The sequence below is a fragment of the Dama dama genome, chromosome 15, assembly GCF_033118175.1.
Source record: "Dama dama isolate Ldn47 chromosome 15, ASM3311817v1, whole genome shotgun sequence".
NCBI lineage: Eukaryota > Metazoa > Chordata > Mammalia > Artiodactyla > Cervidae > Dama > Dama dama.
Genome location: NC_083695.1, coordinates 65,049,580 through 65,068,124, shown reverse-complemented (window position 1 = coordinate 65,068,124; position 18,545 = coordinate 65,049,580). Strand labels below are relative to the sequence as shown.

General features: G+C 50.8%; 1 protein-coding gene across 1 annotated transcript in view; it reads left to right on the top strand.

The window, feature by feature from the left end:
• The window catches only part of SLIT1 (slit guidance ligand 1), a 164,649-nt gene that overhangs the window by 103,701 nt on the left and 42,403 nt on the right, over positions 1-18,545 (top strand). Inside the window, exons 5-13 of the mRNA XM_061163120.1 lie at positions 3,394-3,465; positions 4,537-4,608; positions 5,184-5,255; positions 5,657-5,820; positions 8,254-8,401; positions 8,808-8,879; positions 9,367-9,438; positions 11,691-11,762; positions 12,448-12,591. Coding sequence (XP_061019103.1) covers positions 3,394-3,465; positions 4,537-4,608; positions 5,184-5,255; positions 5,657-5,820; positions 8,254-8,401; positions 8,808-8,879; positions 9,367-9,438; positions 11,691-11,762; positions 12,448-12,591 — 888 coding nt within the window. The remainder of the gene's footprint in view (positions 1-3,393; positions 3,466-4,536; positions 4,609-5,183; positions 5,256-5,656; positions 5,821-8,253; positions 8,402-8,807; positions 8,880-9,366; positions 9,439-11,690; positions 11,763-12,447; positions 12,592-18,545) is intronic.

The window sequence follows — 18,545 nt, the reverse complement described above, 5'->3', positions numbered from 1 at the left end:
TGCAGAGCACCCCCTCTTCCAGGATGGCCCGTCTCAGTATACCGCATCCTGCCCCAACACCCCCGGAGCCATGCATGCACCTCACTTCAGGGTCTCTGATAAGGGCACCAAGAGAGGAGAATGGGAGCAACTACCACGTTTCAGGGAGAACAAGGAGGCTCTGGACCTGGGGAAATACGATGAGGAAAGTCGTAGGTGGGACCTTTGGAATTTGCGTGCCAATGTGGTGAAAATGGAGATGAGGAACTTTATTTCACAGAGGCTTGGGAAAGACAAGATAATTGTTGACCAGATAGGGGATCAGCTGGGGCAAAAAAGTATAAAGAGTTTTGGGTTTGCCAAGTGGCTGAGCAGGCATCCAAGTCCAGGGATGGCTTCTGGCGCCCCCTAGTGACTAGTGAGAAAATTGGAAACAACAGAACCTTAGCAAAGGGTTGGGACAAAGCCAGCATTTCTTAAAAACTGCCAAATGGAGGGACTCTTAACAGAAGCGTAAATACATGAACTCTCTTAATCTTCTTCAAAGCCCTGTGGGGTAGATAGTTTAACTCTCATACTACAAATAGGGAAACTGAAGCTCTCAGCTGTGTAGATTCCGCAGCCCTCAGGCAGAAGCAGGAGCTGCGTTTAGATCCTTCCATGGTAGAGTTTGGGGTCTCTGCTGTCAGCACCCTGCGTGTCCTCAACTCTCCAAGCCTCAGCTGTTTCGCTGTGGTCTAGACGTTGGCCTCTTCCAGGGTCTCAAATTCAGTTTCCTTTACTCTTTTCGATAGCATGAACACCATACCCACACCCACCCCTGGACTTTCACCTCATTAAGTGGCACTTGATAGCCATTGGGGGCAGCATCTTTTCTCTATAAGCTTTGGTGCCCCAGAGCCATGTCTAAAAGGCCATCAGATCACACCCCTCTCTGGTGCAACTGTCACCTCCTCTGCTTGGCAAGGCTTTTTCCTTTCAACACCCTCCACCCACCCCTCCTGCTCCCAGCTGTTCCCGGATCAAGCCAGGCTCATGCCTCCTGCCTTTGACAGACCGTTCCTGTCCCTCCCATCCCCACTTAGCTCCTGGTGCACATCCTTACAGAATTGCTCTGCCCGAGTCATACTTTGATGCAATGCTACTCTAAGAAACACACATGAAACCCATTTATTATATGGATCTAACATTATTGATTAGGACACTCAGTCATTTTTTACAAAGACCCCTGGAGAAATTCTTGTCGCATCTTAGTGCCCAAAACAGCTATTCCTCCTGAGAAATAGGTTCTTTTGAGTTTATACATGTATTGAGGATGCAATTAACTGACCAGTTTTCCCTTTACACATGGGCTTTCAGAAAGCTTCGCACCCACCCTCAGTCCCAGACCCGGCAGCTAATATGGGTCATGTGATGTTGCATGCTTGGTGCATTGATTTGTCTTCTCTTTGCCCTACTTTTTACTTCTGCACTCTTGCTGTTTTATAAATCCCTATAAGCCGCCTGCAAGCCTTTCTGGAACAAGGTTGGCCTAAATCAATACACTGATCAATACAAATAAAAAAACCTTCCTTGCAGGGCTGTAGTGAGGATTAAATGGAATAACAGTGGGGAGTTCAGCCCAGAGTTCCCTGCCAGGCTTGGCTGAAGGGCGAACTGCTAGCTGGGACAGAGACAGGCAGGTTAGATGAAGCCAGACACAGCTGAAATGTAGTTATGGAGGAGAAAGAGGAGAGTCTGTGTTGCAGGCTTGAGATGCCTTCTTTCAAGGAGAGAGTGAGCAGGGACATGGGGTGTAATGGTGACAAAGCCCTTTGAGACCACAGGTGCTTGGAGTGGGTTAGGCGGCTGGGGGACAGGAGGGGCTGGGGTTTGGAGAGAAGGGAGCTCAGAGATGTCGGCTCACACCCTGTCTAGGGGGCAGAGTTTTAGGGGCAGCTGTTCCCCCACTTTGCACACAAGGAAACTAGGGCTCAGGAGGAAAAAGGGTAGACCCACAGATGCAAAGCCAGGAAGTGGGGAGATGGGATTCGAACCAGTCTTTCCAAGGTCAGGGCCCCGTGCACTCTGCTTCAGTGCTTCTGCTTCATTGTCTCAGCCAGAAAAACTCAGGCTAAGGGGAGTGGTTCCCACAGCTTAGGGAATTCCCAATGGGGAGCCCTGTGGGCTGTGTTCTCGGGGCTCAAGGTAAACCCTGAGGCTCATGGGGTGAATGGCTGAAAGGAAGGAAGTGGTCAAAGCCCCATGGGTCTAGCCCAGGAGGAGGGTCCGAGGTCTGCCGAACTATCCGACATAGGGTCCTGAGTTGGGACCAGCAGCCCAGGCCACCAGAGATTGTCAGAGATTGGCTGCAGCGCATGGGGAGGCTCTGGGACCTGACTGCTAGGTTCAGCTTCTGGAGCACTCCCCCTACCCCCACCCCCAGTTTTTGTCCCTTAAAGAAGCTGCATAACTTCTCTGAGCCTCCCTTTCCCACTTACTGCAATGGGGATGGTGATAGTATGTGCCCCACACTGTGATGTGCTGGGTGGGGCAGGGGTTGAGGGCGGTTGTTATCCCCACTGTGGGAAGCAAAGGGGCATTTATAAAAGTCTGCAGTGAGGATTGAGAGAGGGAGGAGAGGCAAGTGGACAGGAACCCGCGGCCCAGTCCTGCCAGGGAGGGGAGGCTGGTTTGCTAAGTCCCCATTGTGCCTCCTCCCTCACTTCAGGATGTTAATAAGGGGGAGGTGATGAAGTCCTGGCTGGTCCCCGCCCTCCACACCTCAGGGCTAGGATGCAATCCTGTGTTCCCTAGGTGGGCATGCTTAGTCCCCAGGGTGGGCCCAGGCTTAGCAGCAGCCCTGGTCCTCGCCAACCCCGAGACCACAACACCTGGAGTCAGCTCCAGCCTGGAGTTCATGACCGAGGTGGGCTCCCTACTGCTGGGTTATCTGGGATCCAGCTGTGCCTTCTTCTGGCACCTCAGTTCCTGCTCAGTAAAACACACAGTGAGCTATGAGAAGACTTGCTATAGATCTGGGGCAGCCAGGGGCTCTGTCAAGAAGCCCCTGCTCTTTCCTTTGCGGCCCTGGAGGAGGCCTTGGGGCCAAACTGACCCCCCACGGATCTGGTGTAAAGGGTTGGGGGCTGGTGGAGCCGATCTCTGACCACTGCCCCAGGCTGCACACTCCAGCTGCAAACCCTCCTCCCAGAGAAGGGGCAGTGGTGGGGGCCTGAGCTCCGACTCGTTCATTCATTCATTTGACAAATGTTTGCCAGTGATCTTTGTGTGCTGAGCACTGTCCCAGGTGCCAGGACACAGCTCTGTCTGGTCCGGGTACCGTCTGGCTCACTTGACCTCCCTGGCTCTTCAGAGTGCTCTGGAGAAATGTTTCTGATTATTTTTTTTCTCCCTCTGGCTTTGTCCTCACAGGGACCTAAGTGAGAACACCATCCAGGCCATCCCCAGAAAGGCTTTCCGTGGAGCTACAGATCTCAAAAATTTGTGAGTATAGGCCTGAGAAGGAAAGGGGCTTGGGGCTGCAGGGCCACCCCTGGCAGCATCCTGATGGGTCTTCCCGAGCCCTGTGGTCCAGGCAACCAGGGAGCCGGTCTGGGCTCTGAGATGGCTCTTGCCAGCATGGTCTTCTGGAACAACCTGGGGTGGGAGAAAGCATTTCAGCAGCCTTGGGGGACCCAGTTGAAAGGAGTGTCATCAACCGTGGGATTCTTGTTCCATTGAAATGAACAGTCTCCGTGCCCTTGCCCTTCAGTGGGTGGGGAGAGCTGGGTTTGACTGTTTCCTTTTTCTTGGCAGGTCCAAATTGTATAAGCTCTTGCAAGTCAGTTAATTTCACCGAGCCTCTATATGTTGTTCTGCAAAACGGGGGCATCATATTTATGTCACAAGCTTGCTCTGAGTTTGAAATGAGATCTGGAAATGAATACACTCTGTTGAATGCTGTGTAAATGTAATGGTTTATTTCTATTATTCATATTTATTCTAGTCCAAGCTTATACTCCAGCCCACCCCAGGTCTGACTGCCGTAGTGATGGCAAATGCCTGGTATGCTTATCACCTTCCTCCTACTCCCCGTTCCTGTAGCAGACATTGGTAATCGGTCACTGCATTCTTCCACAAGCAGCCCAATCACACCTTCAGTGTATCCTGGAAGCAGCACTCCAGGTAGCTTCCTCGAGTCGGTCTCACTTGGCCCTCAGGCTGAAATCTGTTTGCCAGCTCTGGCTGCGACGGCTCTTATAGTAGACTCTCATTTTACAGCTTCCAGCACCCTCTAGGTGGTCTCTAAAGTGGAGGTGTACCTGCTCCCCAGGAGATGTGCAAGGTTGGGTAGAGGAATATAATATAACTCTTGCTTATACTTACTGTTTTAAAAATAAGAAAGACTTTAAGCTTTTTATTAACAATTACCAATTGGATCGCTGTGTGTATACTGGACAGATGATTGGGGTCAGGCCTCTGTGTTTGGAACTAGTGGAGCACTGGGTGGAATGCTCGGTCATCCCTGCTATAGGTAACGTGCCATCCTCTCTACCGTGTTCCTTTGCTTCACAGACAGCTGGATAAGAACCAGATTGGCTGCATTGAGGAAGGAGCTTTCCGGGCTCTGCGGGGGTTGGAGGTGCTGTAAGTAAAGCCTAGGAAGGGAGGCGAAGGCAAGAGAGCCAAGCTGACCCAGGCCTCAGGGACCCAGCAGCTGCACGAAAGGGAGGGAACCTGGGAGGTGGGCTCTGGGTCTAGGACTTGCTGCCCGAGGACAGAAGGGCTCGTGTTCATGGGATCCTGCCTGTGGCAGCATGACCTGGGCTTAAACTGCTTGTGATGAAGCCCCAGCGTGAGTGGCTGTGTCTCTCCAGAGTTTCTAACACACGAGGCTGGAATGCCCCCTCTTCCTCGCTCTGTCTGCATGAGCCCCACGCTTTCTTCCAAGCCAGCCAGAGCCTGCACCCAACCTCCCCTCCTGGCTCCCCGTCCCCTGTCCTACCAGCCTCAGAGTCTATGGCACAACTGTCTCTTCGTCATTGTCCCAGCTCAGGGTTTCCCCCTGAGGGTGGCTCTCTGGCATAGCCCCCGGGTCCAGCCCAGCTGGGCCCTCTTGGGTGGACTGTGGGTGCCCTGTGAGAGAGAAGCCAGGTCCCCCCGCTTCCTGCGCAGCTTCCTGCTGGAGCGATGCTAAGTGACCTTGGTTCCCCCCCACTCAGGACCCTGAACAACAACAACATCACCACCATCCCGGTGTCCAGCTTCAACCACATGCCCAAGCTGCGGACCTTGTGAGTCCGCCCGAGGCGCCCGAGAGCACAGCGCCCAGTTGGGAAGGTGTTGGGGCTTGGGGTGGGGGTGGGGAGAGCTCGGCCTCCTCTGCGACCCCAGAGGTCACCCCAGGGCGGGGGCTGGGTGGGGCTGGGGGAGGGGGAGTGATCTAGATGGGAAGGACAGTGAATGCCTTTTATGTTTGATGTTTCCCTTGGACAGCAGATAATTTGGTTTTGTGTCTGAAGGTGAGTTAAGTGATTCGAGGGGAGGGTGTCTGTGAGCTCAGTGAGCGCGTGATGAGTGGAGGGCCAGGGGCTCGACCCCCTACCCCTGCTGAGTGGAGGGCTCCGCCCCAGTGCTTCCGGGGCCTGGGACCCAGGTGGGGTGTGAGCCTCCTGTCCCCGCCCACCCCCTGCAGTCGCCTGCACTCCAACCACCTGTTCTGTGACTGCCGCCTGGCCTGGCTCTCCCACTGGCTGAGGCAACGGCCAGCCGTCGGGCTCTTCACCCAGTGCTCGGGCCCTGCTGGCCTGCGTGGCCTCAACGTGGCCGAGGTCCAGAAGAGTGAGTTCAGCTGCTCAGGTGGGTGCTGGCCCTGCCGGGGCTCTCGGATCCCCATCGCCTGCCTCCTGCCCACATCCTGTTCCCGCCCATGGCCTCCTGTCACCACGCATTCACATCTGGGCCACCAAGACCCCTGTCCTCATCCGTGATGCCTCTTGGACCACACACCATCTCCTACGCTCACCCACTCTCTCCCGTCCAGACTCATTGCCTCCTGTCCTCAATCACCTCTGTCTCCTGACTCAGCCATTGCCTCCTGCTCTCACCCATTGCCTTTGTCTCTACGCGTCACCTCTTGCCTCCACTGCATTTCCCCTCCGGTCCCCTACCCTCAGTTCTTTCCTGTTGCCTACCCATTGTCCCTCTGTCCCATCCCTTCTACCCAATGCCTCCCTTTTGCTTCTACCCAATGCTGCCAGCCCATTTCTCCCTCCCCTCTCCCCTCTAGCCCCTCAACTCCCACCCCTCACTTCCTCCACTCCTTGCCCCCTCCTATTCCCACCTCTCCCTTCCCTCATTGTGCTACCTTGAAAAGTCATTGAATTGGGCCTTCTAGCCTTGGTTCCGGAGGAAGCAATGGCATCCCACTCCAGTACTCTTGTCTGGAAAATCCCATGGACGGAGGCGCCTGGTGGGCTGCAGTCCATGGGGTCGCTAAGAGTAGGACATGATTGAGTGACTTCACTTTCAGTTGTCACTTTCATGAATTGGAGAAGGAAATGGCAACCCACTCCAGTGTTCTTGCCTGGAGAATCCCGGGGATGGGGGAGGCTGGTGGGCTGCCGTCTATGGGGTCGCACAGAGTCGTACATGACTGAAGTGACTTAGCAGCAGCAGCAGCCTTTGTTCGAGGCAAGACAGACTCCAGGGCCTGTACCTCCATCTTCCACCTGGGACCCTGTGAGGGCCTCCTTTCCCATCACCCTACCTCCTGTCTGGTCCTTCCAATTTCCACACTGCAGCCAGAAAAATCTAAAGGGACTGACAAATCTGGACTGGTTGCTGTTGCTTCGTCTTCACCTGGCCTCCCGGTGCTCCTGGTAGAGTCCAAGCTGGCCCCCAGCTCGTCAAGGCTGGGCCGGGTCATCTCTGCCTCCGCTACCTAGTGGCTTCCCCACTCTTCCGTCCCAGTGGGCTCATCTCCGCCCTTCCTGGGAGCAGGTGCCTCCCACTTGGCCTTCTGGCAGGCTGTTCCCCTGCTGGGTACACCGTCCCCACCTTGCTGCCCCCGCCTGGTCCTCACCCTGCAGAGCCCCAGATGGGACTTCCCATGGACTGGTTGCAAGGTCCATGAGCACATGGGCACATGTGCCGTATTCTCTGGTCATTTCTTAGCGCTTTGTTCACACTTGACAGAGAGATAGATGCTCAGGGAATGTTCACTGAGTAAGTGACCAGCTCACAGATTCATGACAGAGGATCAGATGCTGCCCATTCCTCCCGAGCCTGTGGACCCAAGCCCACCAGTCACACAGAGGTTGGCTTCCTCTCCTCAGCATGAAGCTGGGGATGGGGTGGGGTGGCTGTCTCCTCCTCCTCAGCGCCGGTGCCCCTGTGCTCAGTGCTGCCGTGTGTGTGAGACACGACCCTGCAGCTCCGGGCTGGGGGTGTGCGTGTGTTAGGCAAAACACAGGGCTGAGAATAGCCAAGCAGTTTCCGTCATGATATCCCAAAGTTGGAGATCACCCGCATGTCCACCAGCAAGAGATTGAATTAGCCAGTGATGACAGAGCCATACAATAGACTATGACTCAGCAATGAAAAAGAAAAAACTGTGTACTCATACAATACAATGGGCCAATCTCAAAAATTTTACCTTGAGTGAAAAGAAACCAGATGTAAGAGAGCCTACGGTCTGGTTTCGCTCAGGTCCACAGACAAGCAGAACAAAGCTTTGGTGAGAGATCTCAGAACACTGGCTACCTCAGGGAAGGAGCATGAGGGAAACTTCTTAAGTGACAGAAATATTCCATGTTGAGGGGGTGATCCTGTGACTGTATCCATTTGTGGGAATTGGATCAGCTCTACACTTAAGACAGTACACTCGGTATAAGTGATACATCAGTATTAAAAGACATGGGCCCTTCATCAGACACTGGGCTTCACCCTGAATGCAGCTCTCGTTAGCGGTGTCACTTCCACAGGTTAATATCGAGGACTCCATTTTCTCACCTGGAAAGTGGCCACAATGATATCATGCTCTTTGCAGGGTTGTGCAGTAGGAGTCAATGAGATGTTACATGCACAACCCTTATCACAACATGTGGCACAGCGTATGCACGGGATAAATATGGTCCTTCTTATATTCAAGCCAGAAGTGTCCAGTGACTTGGACTAGAACCCAGAGCGTCAGAACTGAGGCTAGGATTTCTTAGTGTGCAATTCACATTTTCGTGCAGCACAGTTAGGTTCAGATTCAAGTTCAGCAAACATCGGACGCTGTTTCCGCAGGCCAGGGGGAGGCGGGGCGCGTGCCCTCCTGCACCCTCTCCTCCGGCTCCTGTCCGGCCATGTGCGCCTGCAGCAACGGCATTGTGGACTGTCGTGGCAAAGGCCTGACCGCCATCCCTGCCAACCTGCCCGAGACCATGACAGAGATGTGAGTACAGGCATGGCCGGCCAGGCTCTGGTGGTCCAGGGAGGAGCCAGGGCGGGCCCTACCCCAAGGCCCCTCTACACTTTGCCTCAGTTGGGCTGAGCTCTCTGCCCAAGGCTGGCACTCTGGAAGGTTGGGGAGGGGTGTCCCTCTGTGGTCCATCTGTCCAGCCCGGCTGGGCCAGTTTGCTAGAATTGGTTTCTTAGTATTAACATCGTACATGAGCCCAGTTCAGTCATGCTAGCTTGGGATAATGGCACTCAAAACCAGTTCCTTTTCTCTGCCTGTGACAGCCCTCCTACTCCAGACGAGGATGGGAGCAAGGACTGATGGGTAAAGGGCCTGGTTCCAATAACAATTTGGGTGGAGCGACCTGCCCTTGACCTTCTTCTGTGGTTTCTTTTTGCAGCCGCCTGGAGCTCAACGGGATCAAGTCCATCCCCCCAGGGGCCTTCTCTCCCTACAGAAAGCTGCGGAGGATGTGAGTGCCTTCTGCTGTTTCCTGGGGGTCAGCATGGGGCAGAGCCCGGACCAAGCATGCCAGTGCCCCGGGAAAGGTGCTGACTCTGCCTCCCATGGCTGTGCCTAGGGCCAAGCCATCACCTGGCTTTCCTCCCAGGCTCATCTGTGACGTGGGGATGGTGGTGGGGCCACCTCCTTGAAGGGTTGTCACGAGGCCTAAAGAGGATGCTGAGTCCGAGTCTGGCACATGACCAGAACTGACTGTCATCCTCCCATTTCAGCTTGGGCACCAATAGGAGCAATTGAGGCTGTGAGGGGTGTGTGTAGGGGATAGCTGGGTTGCCCCCCCCGTGCATGGTCCTTGGATGGATAAGAGAACTGGCCCTTCTCTTTCCTAATTTCAAGGAAACCTCTGCCCTCCTATGGTATCTGGGAGGCAGGGGGCAGGCAGGGCTCAGGGGCCACTGAGGGATTCAGCCACTCTCTCTCCTCTGCTCACCTTGCAGAGACTTGAGCAACAACCAGATCTCGGAGATTGCGCCTGATGCCTTCCAGGGCCTCCGGTCCCTGAACTCACTGTGAGTAGCGGTGCCAAGGCTCTGCAGTGGTCCATGGCATCGCCCCAGGGCACCTCTGGTGGGTGTGAGAGAAGGAACGTGTCGCCACCCACCCAGCCTCAGTGGGTCTCCCTCTGGCTGCAGTGCCCAGGGTTGTTGTGCTCAGCTTTCCATTCCTCTTTGTGGACCCTCTGCAGCTGGGAGGGGGAGGAGGGAATCAAGGGCTGAGTGCATGGAAAAGCTAGGCAGAGCTGTTGCCCCTGGCAACAGTGACGCTCTTGCTTTAGCAGTGGGGATTTTCCCAGCATTCTTTGTGGCAGTCATCTGGCTCAGTCCAGCCTTCATGTTGGCCCTGCCTCCACACAGAGGCCCAGTACTCTTGTTCTCCTAAGCATTCCCTGGGTTAGGGAATGGCAGCAACCACCAGCTCTAGTTGTGAAATCTGCCACAGCTTATAACTCTTGTCCCAGACATGCTCTGATCTTAGGCTGTGGTGGGTGATGGTGAAGACTGTGTTTCCTGCCTACCTGCTCCCTAACCCTGTCCAGTATTTCACTTCCCTCAACAGTTTATTGGGGACCCATCAATCTACAAAACACTGTGTGGCATCGAAAATTAGTCTAGGAAATGTTGCTTCATCTCTCTTTTTCCAAGAACTCTTGCTTGCACTCCCAGATTCACCAAGCCTCTCACTCTCTGAGGTCTCATGGTGCATTGTCTCCAGCGAGTGAACTCAGGGTGCCCTATAGTGAAGCAGGCTCCCTGTTGATGGGGGCTATTCATCACTCTTGGAAATGAGTGGGGATGAGTTCCTTGGCAGCACTGGACACATGCTTGGCATTGATTTGGGGCCTGGGAAGTGGAACAGAATGGAACTCCCTCCAGGGTACTATAGGAGGCTGTCAGCTCAGTGCCTTCCACATGCACCCTCTTCTCTTGGAATAGAATCCAAGGTAGTGGGTGGGGCCATTGTGAATCGCAGAAAGTTGTGCAGTGTGCAACCTGCACAGCTGTACTTGACAGCCTAGTGATGGGTCACTATCACTGGCTGAGGAGATCAGATCCTGAAGATGGCCGCTAAAATGCAGAGTCTTTTTCAGAAAAGTGAATAAATCTCCTAAATTGGAACATGACGTCTAACCCATCCAAGTGGGTTCCTGTCATGCCTCCTCACCATATAGGAACTTTCATGCTGAGGTCATGCAAAAAGACCCCTTTGATAATGTCCACCTTGCAGGCCCTGACCTGGTCTCCCTGCCTCAACTACCACCCATTCCACCCCCCACGCAGCAGTTGGAGGGATCTTTCCAGATCAGATCATGTCTCAGAGTCCTCCTGGTGCTGGCTGGCTGAGATTCAAGCTACTGTCCACTTTGTTTCCTGCAACCAAACCATAGTGAAGCTGTTTGCTTGGGCCAGCCTGGAACCTACTTAGCTCCCACTGTGCCCTCCTCCAAGAGAGATCTCAAAGAGAGAGCACACTGTTTTTACTCAGATGGAGTGTTTCCAGGAGTGGCTGGAGGGGTGGGGGTGGGGTGCAGCTTGTGAAATTGGAGTGAAATACACCCCCCACTCCAGGTCTCCATGACACTTCCAGCGTCTGTCTGACCCCATTCCTGCCTGCATGTCTTTTTTGAACATTTGCATTTTTTTCTGATTATAAGTATATTTCATGTTCCATGAAGGAAATTTTGTCAATTCTAAAGCATAAAACAGCCCACTTGCAATCCTGCCACCAGATCAAAGTCCAGCTGACACTTTGGTCTGTTTCCTTCTTGTGATAAATATTTCATCTGTGCTGGAAAGTGTCGCTTGACCTGCTGGAGCTCATACCACATGTGCTGTCTGGGATCCCAGTTTTTGCCTGTAATTCTCTGATAAGATGATTTTTCCTGCCCTTGGGATTTTCTTCTCTCTGAACAATCTCCTTTCGGATCCCTAAGCAGGTTAATTTCCCATGAGCTTCCCTGGAAGGGCCCTTTTGCAGACTTCCATGGGATCCGTGCTTGAGGGCAGAGAGTGAGTGAGGGGGTGCTCTCGAAGTGGTGGGGGTCATGGCTGCCTCTAGCCTATAGGTCACCTTTGCACTGTTTAGGGACCATGACCCCTTCCTGGTGCACTTCACTGCCATCTACTGGCCGCTGTTAGAACAAGCCTACACCTGTGGGACCAGCAGTGTGAAACACTTAGGGATGATACCATCGTGTGGGCAGGGCTTGGAGAGCTGTGCGGGGCAGTCCTCTAACTCTCCCTTTCCACTGCCTTCTTTCCAGGGTCCTCTATGGGAACAAGATCACAGACCTCCCCCGGGGCGTGTTTGGAGGCCTGTTCACCCTACAGCTCCTGTAAGGACCTGAATGCGAGTGACCTTGGGTGGGACCCATAGAGGGGGGCGGTATTCCTCCAGCCTCTCAGCCTGGCCCTTCAGCCTCTTTGGGGTGTGGGACTCACTGGAGGCAAGGAGCTTGGGGGACGGCAGACCTGGCAGGGCTGTGAGGGGCCAGAGAGGTGGATTCAGAGCTGATCGCAGGATGCCTGAGTGGAGAGGTCCATGAGATGCAGCCTTTGTTCCTGAATGCTCACTGTGGCTGGGGATGGAGTTGTCTCCTGCGGGGGACACCCAGGCTCAGCCAGGCTCTTTGAACCATGAGCGTTCAGGCAAGGTTCTCTCCTAGGACCCGAGAAGCACACAAGTCAGACACTCCCTCTCAGCTGCCTGGGAAACCCAGCATAAGGGGAGGCAGAGGATCCCCCAAATGCCTTTGGGAGGTGGCTTGGCCACTGTGCTCATGGCTGTCCCAGAATCCCACGGGGCAGGCACCTCTAGCAGTCCCTTGAAAGAGAGACCCATGGGGGCTAAATGGTCCCTGTGCATAGAGAAGGCAGCCGGAGTTCTCAGCTCCTCTGCATGGAGCGGGCATCCAGAGGGCAGGTCCCCTGTGCCTGTTCCTGTGGACTCCTTCCTGACGTAACACGTGGTCAGTGCCTAGGAAGAAGCTTCTCTCACCACCTGCCTGGCTCTGCCCACAGGCTCCTGAATGCCAACAAGATCAACTGCATCCGGCTCGACGCCTTCCAGGATCTGCAGAACCTCTCACTGCTCTCGCTTTATGACAACAAGATCCAGAGTCTCGCTAAGGGCACCTTCACCTCCCTGCGGGCCATCCAGACCCTGTGAGTGCCCTCTTGCCCCTCCCACACCCCAGCCTTATCTCGGGGAGATAAGAGCCTCTAGGTATAGGCAGGTGTCTAGTGGAGGTCAGATTCTGGCTTAGACAACCCTGGATTCAAATTCCAGCTATGGCTCTTGGCTCTGTGGCCCTAAGCAAATTGGTTAGCTTCTCTGGGGCTCAGTTTACTCATTCATAAAATGAGAACTTCATCTTCACAGGGTTGTTATGAGATTAAAAGAGATGTTTGTATAGAGCTTAGCTTACTGCAAATGCTTCTTAAATGCTGGCTACAATTTTTATTATTATTACTACCCGTTGATTCTAAGACATGCATTGTCTCCACAGTAACAGCTGTGGAACTGGATTGCATGTTATACTTGATGGCTTATTTAATTGGCAGCATTTTGTTCTTTCTTGATGATACATAAAATATTAATATTAGTGCATCTTGCAATTGATCATGTCTTAAGTGAAAGACAGTGGCAGCAGTGATAATTATAAATTAAAATTAGAGAGCAGTAATTCGAGGAGTTTGCTTTAGTCTTTTATTATAGAAAATTAAAAGCATTTAAAAGGAGCACAGCAGACCTCCCAGTGCTTGTCTGCCAGCTTTAACTCACAGCCAGTCAATCTTGCTTCATCTCTATGTGCCTCCTTTCATGCCTCCCAGACATCATTTATCATCAACACAGAATTCATACATATTTATAAAAAGCAAGAACTCTAAAAACACACAACACTCTTGTTATATCTAAAAATACAATAGTTCTTTAAAATCATCAACTATCTAATTAATGTTCAAATTTCCAAATGTCTCCTACATATCATACAATTTTAAAAATAGTTTGAGTCAGGATGTAAATAAAGCCTCTGCATGCCCCGTTGGTGGAAAGGTAAACTGGTATGTTTGTGGTGGAGAACAGTATGGAGGTTTCTCAAAAAGCTAAAAATAGAACTACCATATAACTCAGCAGTTCGACTCTGGGTATATATCCAAAAGAACCAAAAATACCAATGCAATACATTACACCCCAATGTTCATAGCAGCACTATTTATAATAGCCAAGATATGGAGCAACCTAAGTGTCCAAGAATACATGAATGGCTAAAGAAGACATGATATAAACATACAGTGGAATACTACTCAGCCACAAAAAGGAATGAAATTTTACCTTTTGCAGCAACACAGGTGGACTTAAAGGGCATTATGCCAAGTGATAAGTCAGACAGAGACAAATGTTGTATGATATCACTTACATGTGGAAACTAAAGAATATGACAAATTAGTGGTTATAATGAACAAGAAGCAGGCTCATAGACACAGAGATCAAACTAATGGTTACCAGTGGGGGAAGAGGGGAGGGGAAGCACGGGGGAAGGAGAGAGGGAGGTACAAACTAAGGATGCCAACACAGGGAATATAGCCAATACTTTGTAGTAACTGTACATGGAAAGTAACATTTAAGAACTGTATAAAAATAAAATTTTAAATAAAGAGCATTTTAAAGTCCTCTCCCTCATAATAAATAAATAAGGTCTATGTGATATAATTGACTGATATTTGTTGGTGTACCACTTAAATTGTTTTTAACCTATAGGTATCCTCTCCATCTCCTTTTCCCTTGCACTTTATTTTTTGAAGACACTGCTTTTCTGGATTTGTAGAGTTCCCCACAGTCTGGATTTGCTGACTTCATCCCCTGTGGTATAGTTTCACGTGTTCCTCTGTTCTATGTCCTGTAAATAGAAATTTTCTTCTAGGAACTTGCATCAGGCTCAGGCATTTTTTCTTTTTCTGGCAAGATGACCTCATACTATTGTGTACTTTCATCAGGAGGCTCACGATATCTGATTTTCTTTCTTTTTTAGTAAACACCGCCACTGATTTCAGTGCCTAGACCCACTCCTTTATTAGGGGTCCTGAAGTGGTGATATGATAATTTTAACATTCCTTCTCCATTTGATAATGCTGGTGCAGTTATGCCTTTACAAGAAGTCCTTATCTTTTAGGTGGAACGCTTCTATACAGGGAAACTTCTACTATTTGGTTAGATTCAGGCACTACATTCCACATCTTTAGTTGTGAGCCTGCAGCTTGACTTGACATGCTGACCCATGGTTCCTTGATGTGTCCCTGATAGGCATTTATTAATATTACCAGGGCCATTGTTGTCGTTGTCACCCCCACCACTGTTTGCCCACTGGGCAGTGCTCTCCATCAGCTAAGATCTGCATGGGGGCTGGGAAATAGATCAAGTAGAAGGCACAGCTCCTGCTCCCTGGGGACCCTGCATGTCAGCAGGGATGTCAGCCACGAAGACAAACTCATTAGAGCCCAGGCACCCGCCTGCAGCCCATTCCTGCTAATTAACTTATGGATAGCCAGGGAGAGAGGGAAGGAACACCATGAGGAAATCTTGCCAAGCAAGTGAAATTAGAGGTCACGGAGAGACATGGGCAAGATGGGTTATTTTACAAAGCTGGCAGAACATCCGAGACCAATGCAGTAGGAGATTTCAGGGCTGGGGACACACACGCAGGAAAGGCTTGCAGATGGGGAATGGGGCTGAGGATCTCCTGTGAAGTGCTGCCTCGCTTTCAAGGTGGAAGGGTTTCATCAAATAGATTGTGCTCACGGGGGCTGGATTCTGTCTGTGTCCATTTACCCGGCTGGATTTCAAGAGCACTTCTACCCTCCTGGGCACCGTACCTGAGATCTTGGCCACTGCCATGAAGGCGATAGTAGGGCACAGAGTTGGAGCAGGGTGTTAGAAGAGGAAGGTTTCCCATAGGTAGAGGTGGTAATAGTATTAATATTGATAGCGTTACTGATAATTAGTCACTGTTTATTAGTCACCCCTGGCCACTATTCTTTGTGTGTATTATCTTAACACAATAACCTATGGAGTAGGTACTGTCCTCCCTGCCTTACTTCTAAGAAACTGAGGCAGAGATAGACCAACCTGAGGTCACCTAACATCTAGCAGAGCAGGCATTTGTCTTTGGGTATCTCTTCACCAGCACTGAGAAATTAGGTACCTTGCCCCCAGACTGTGCTTTTTCCCTAAGAATGTGTGTGTTAGTCTCTCCATCATGTCTGACTCTTTGTGACCCCAAGGACTGTAGCCCCCCAGCCTTCTCTGTCCATGGAATTCTCTAGGCAAGAATACTGGAGCGGGCAACCATTCTGTCCTCCAGAGGATCTTCCCAACCCAGGGATCGAACCCGCATCTCCTGCACTGCAAGCAGATTCTTTACCGTCTTATTATTAAAGGCTGTAAAACAAAACTGAACTTCCATGAACAACTATTACATATTAAAAACTGAAGTACAGTTCAGAACAAGAGTGAAAGAAATGCAAACCCAAGGTACAATCAGATAGTCTTATTTACAGCCTTGGATAGTTAAACCCTTGGCTGAGTCTTATGTCAAAACCAAGCAGATTTAAGCAAATCTTGCTTGATTTGTCGATAGCTCTGATATCTGTGGCTGAGGGCCCTGTGTCACAGTATTGATTTTGTAGTTTTACTTGTCCCAAGAGATTAAAGAAAATTTTTTTTTAAAGCTTGGATGAGGTATAACTTACATGCTATAAAATTCACCTGTTCTGGGTGTACAATCCAATGATTTTTTAGTAAATTTACAGTTGTTCAACTATCACTACAGTTCAATTTTAGAACATTTCCATTACCCCCCAAAATCCCTTGTGCCCATTTGCAATCAATTCCTATTTCCAGCCCATCCCCAGGCAATCACTAATCTAATTTCTGTCTCATAGATTTGCCTTTTCTAGATAGTTCACAAAAATGGACTCATATGATATATCATCTTTTGTGATTGAATTCTTTTGCTTAGCATAATGTTTTTGAGGTTCCTTCATATTCTAAGCATGTATCAGTACTTGTTCCTTTTTATTGCCAAATAAGTCTCCATTTATGCACATTTTTTTCCTTCCCAGTTGATGGACATCTGGATCATTTCCACTTTGGGGCCATTATGAATAATGCTGCTGTGAATATTTGCTTATACATCTTTGTGAGGACAGAGGGTTTCATTTCTCTTGGAATTTCTGGATGACGTGGGAAATTTATTTTTAACTTTTGAAGAAACTGCCACTGTTTTCCAAAGTGGCTACACATATTTTACATTTCCACCAGCAATGTTATGAAGGTTCCCATTTCTCTACATCCTTGCCCACACTTGGTATTGATTTTCTTTATGATTGTAGCCGTCCAAGTAGGTGTGAAATGGTAGTTCATTGTGGGTTTAATTTTACTAATGATATTGAGTGTCTGCCCCAGAAAATTTTAGTTGTGACATCTTAATGCCTACTCCAAGAAAGAGACCAGGAATCAGTTTTCCCCTCTATCTTCTACTTTTAGAAATGTCCATGAAAAGAACTGTTGGGCAGCTTGTGCAACCTATTCCTGGGTGTGCCTTTAACAAGATTGTTTTTTCCCAAACATACTTTTATCCTCTTGAGCATTTTCTTTTCCCAGTTGCCCTCTCTTTACACCTGCTAAAAATTCAACTGTATGTCAAATACTTAGCTTTATACAGAAGACACTTGCCTTGGTGGGTGTTTGCATTTTTATAGGCTGCTTTTGACACAAATAGCCTGTCTTTAAAAAAGTATGTATTCTACTCTGCACCCCTTGGACATTTTTAATACATGCCTGAATAACATAATTAATTGAGTTGATTTTTTTGTCTTTTTTTTTTTTTGAGTTGATTTTAAACAGCGTTTTCTGCCAAGATTGTGATAGAGGCAAGCAATTCTTTCAGGTAGAGGCTGGGTACTAAGGCACAGACAGATGTGATGGGCAGCAGGAACAATCCCAGAGTAACCCCCGAATCCTAGTGTATTTCAGATTAACTACAAATTCTGCCCTGGGGAGTCAGCAAACACATCTTCCCTGTGTAAACTGGCAGTTCAAATCGGGAAACAAACTTACCCAGCAGACGGCAGAAGGGGTGGGAGGGGTCTGGCGCACCTGGTGGAGCTGACAGGAGCTGAGACTCAGGCAGGAAAGGGGGGTGGGCACTGCAAAGAGGAGTGGAGGGACAGCCTGGCAGGGAAGGCTGTCCCCAGGCATCCTGACCAGTGACCAGAAGGTAGAGTCCGGGAAGGGATGGATGGAGAGAGAGTGGCCAAGGTCCGAGCTGAGCTGGGTGCAGACTCTGGGCAAGGGCTCGTCTCTCTGCTTGGAGAGCTCTGCACCCCAGAAGGGACCAACATGTAGATGACTGGAACTGATGGCATTAGTGGAGGGAGAGTGGCCGCGGCATGGCACATCCTCTGGGCTGGTCACTGCAGAAGCATTGGCTCTTGGGTACAGGAGCCTGGACAGGTGCTGGATTCTTTCCCCCTGGCTGTCTTGGTGTAGATAGCAGGCATGCACTACTGGCCCCGACACAGGTGGGCACACCGGCTGCCGGAAGGTTCAGAAGTGGCTGATCTGAGCCCGCAGGATGCGTGCTTAGTCGCTTAGTCATGTCCGACTCTTTGTAACCCCATGGGCTATAACCAGCCAGGCTCCTCTGTCCATGGGGATTCTCCAGGCAAAAATACTGAAGTGGGTTGCCATGTCCTCCTCCAGGGGATCTTCCCACACAGGGATCAAACCCAGGTCTCCCGCATTGCAGGTGGATTCTTTACCCTCTGAGCCACCAGGGAAGCCCTGCAGAGTGGTTAGGGCCAATGGGAAAGGCCCCCCTGTGGCCACTTAGAGTGACCCGTGTGCCCTTAGCTGGTGTCACCTGTCAGCTGCCCCCTCCCCACATGTATCCTGCTGGTAACGCAGGGAGCCAGTGAGAAGATATGAGTGGCTCCCCAGTAAGCAGCTACTCAGCAATGCTTTCTGAGTTTCCTGTGTCAAGAGACATCCTGTAAAACAGTCAAGGGGAGGCAGCCCCATGGCCTGGGGTGGGAATGGAGATTCCACTGAAAGCTGA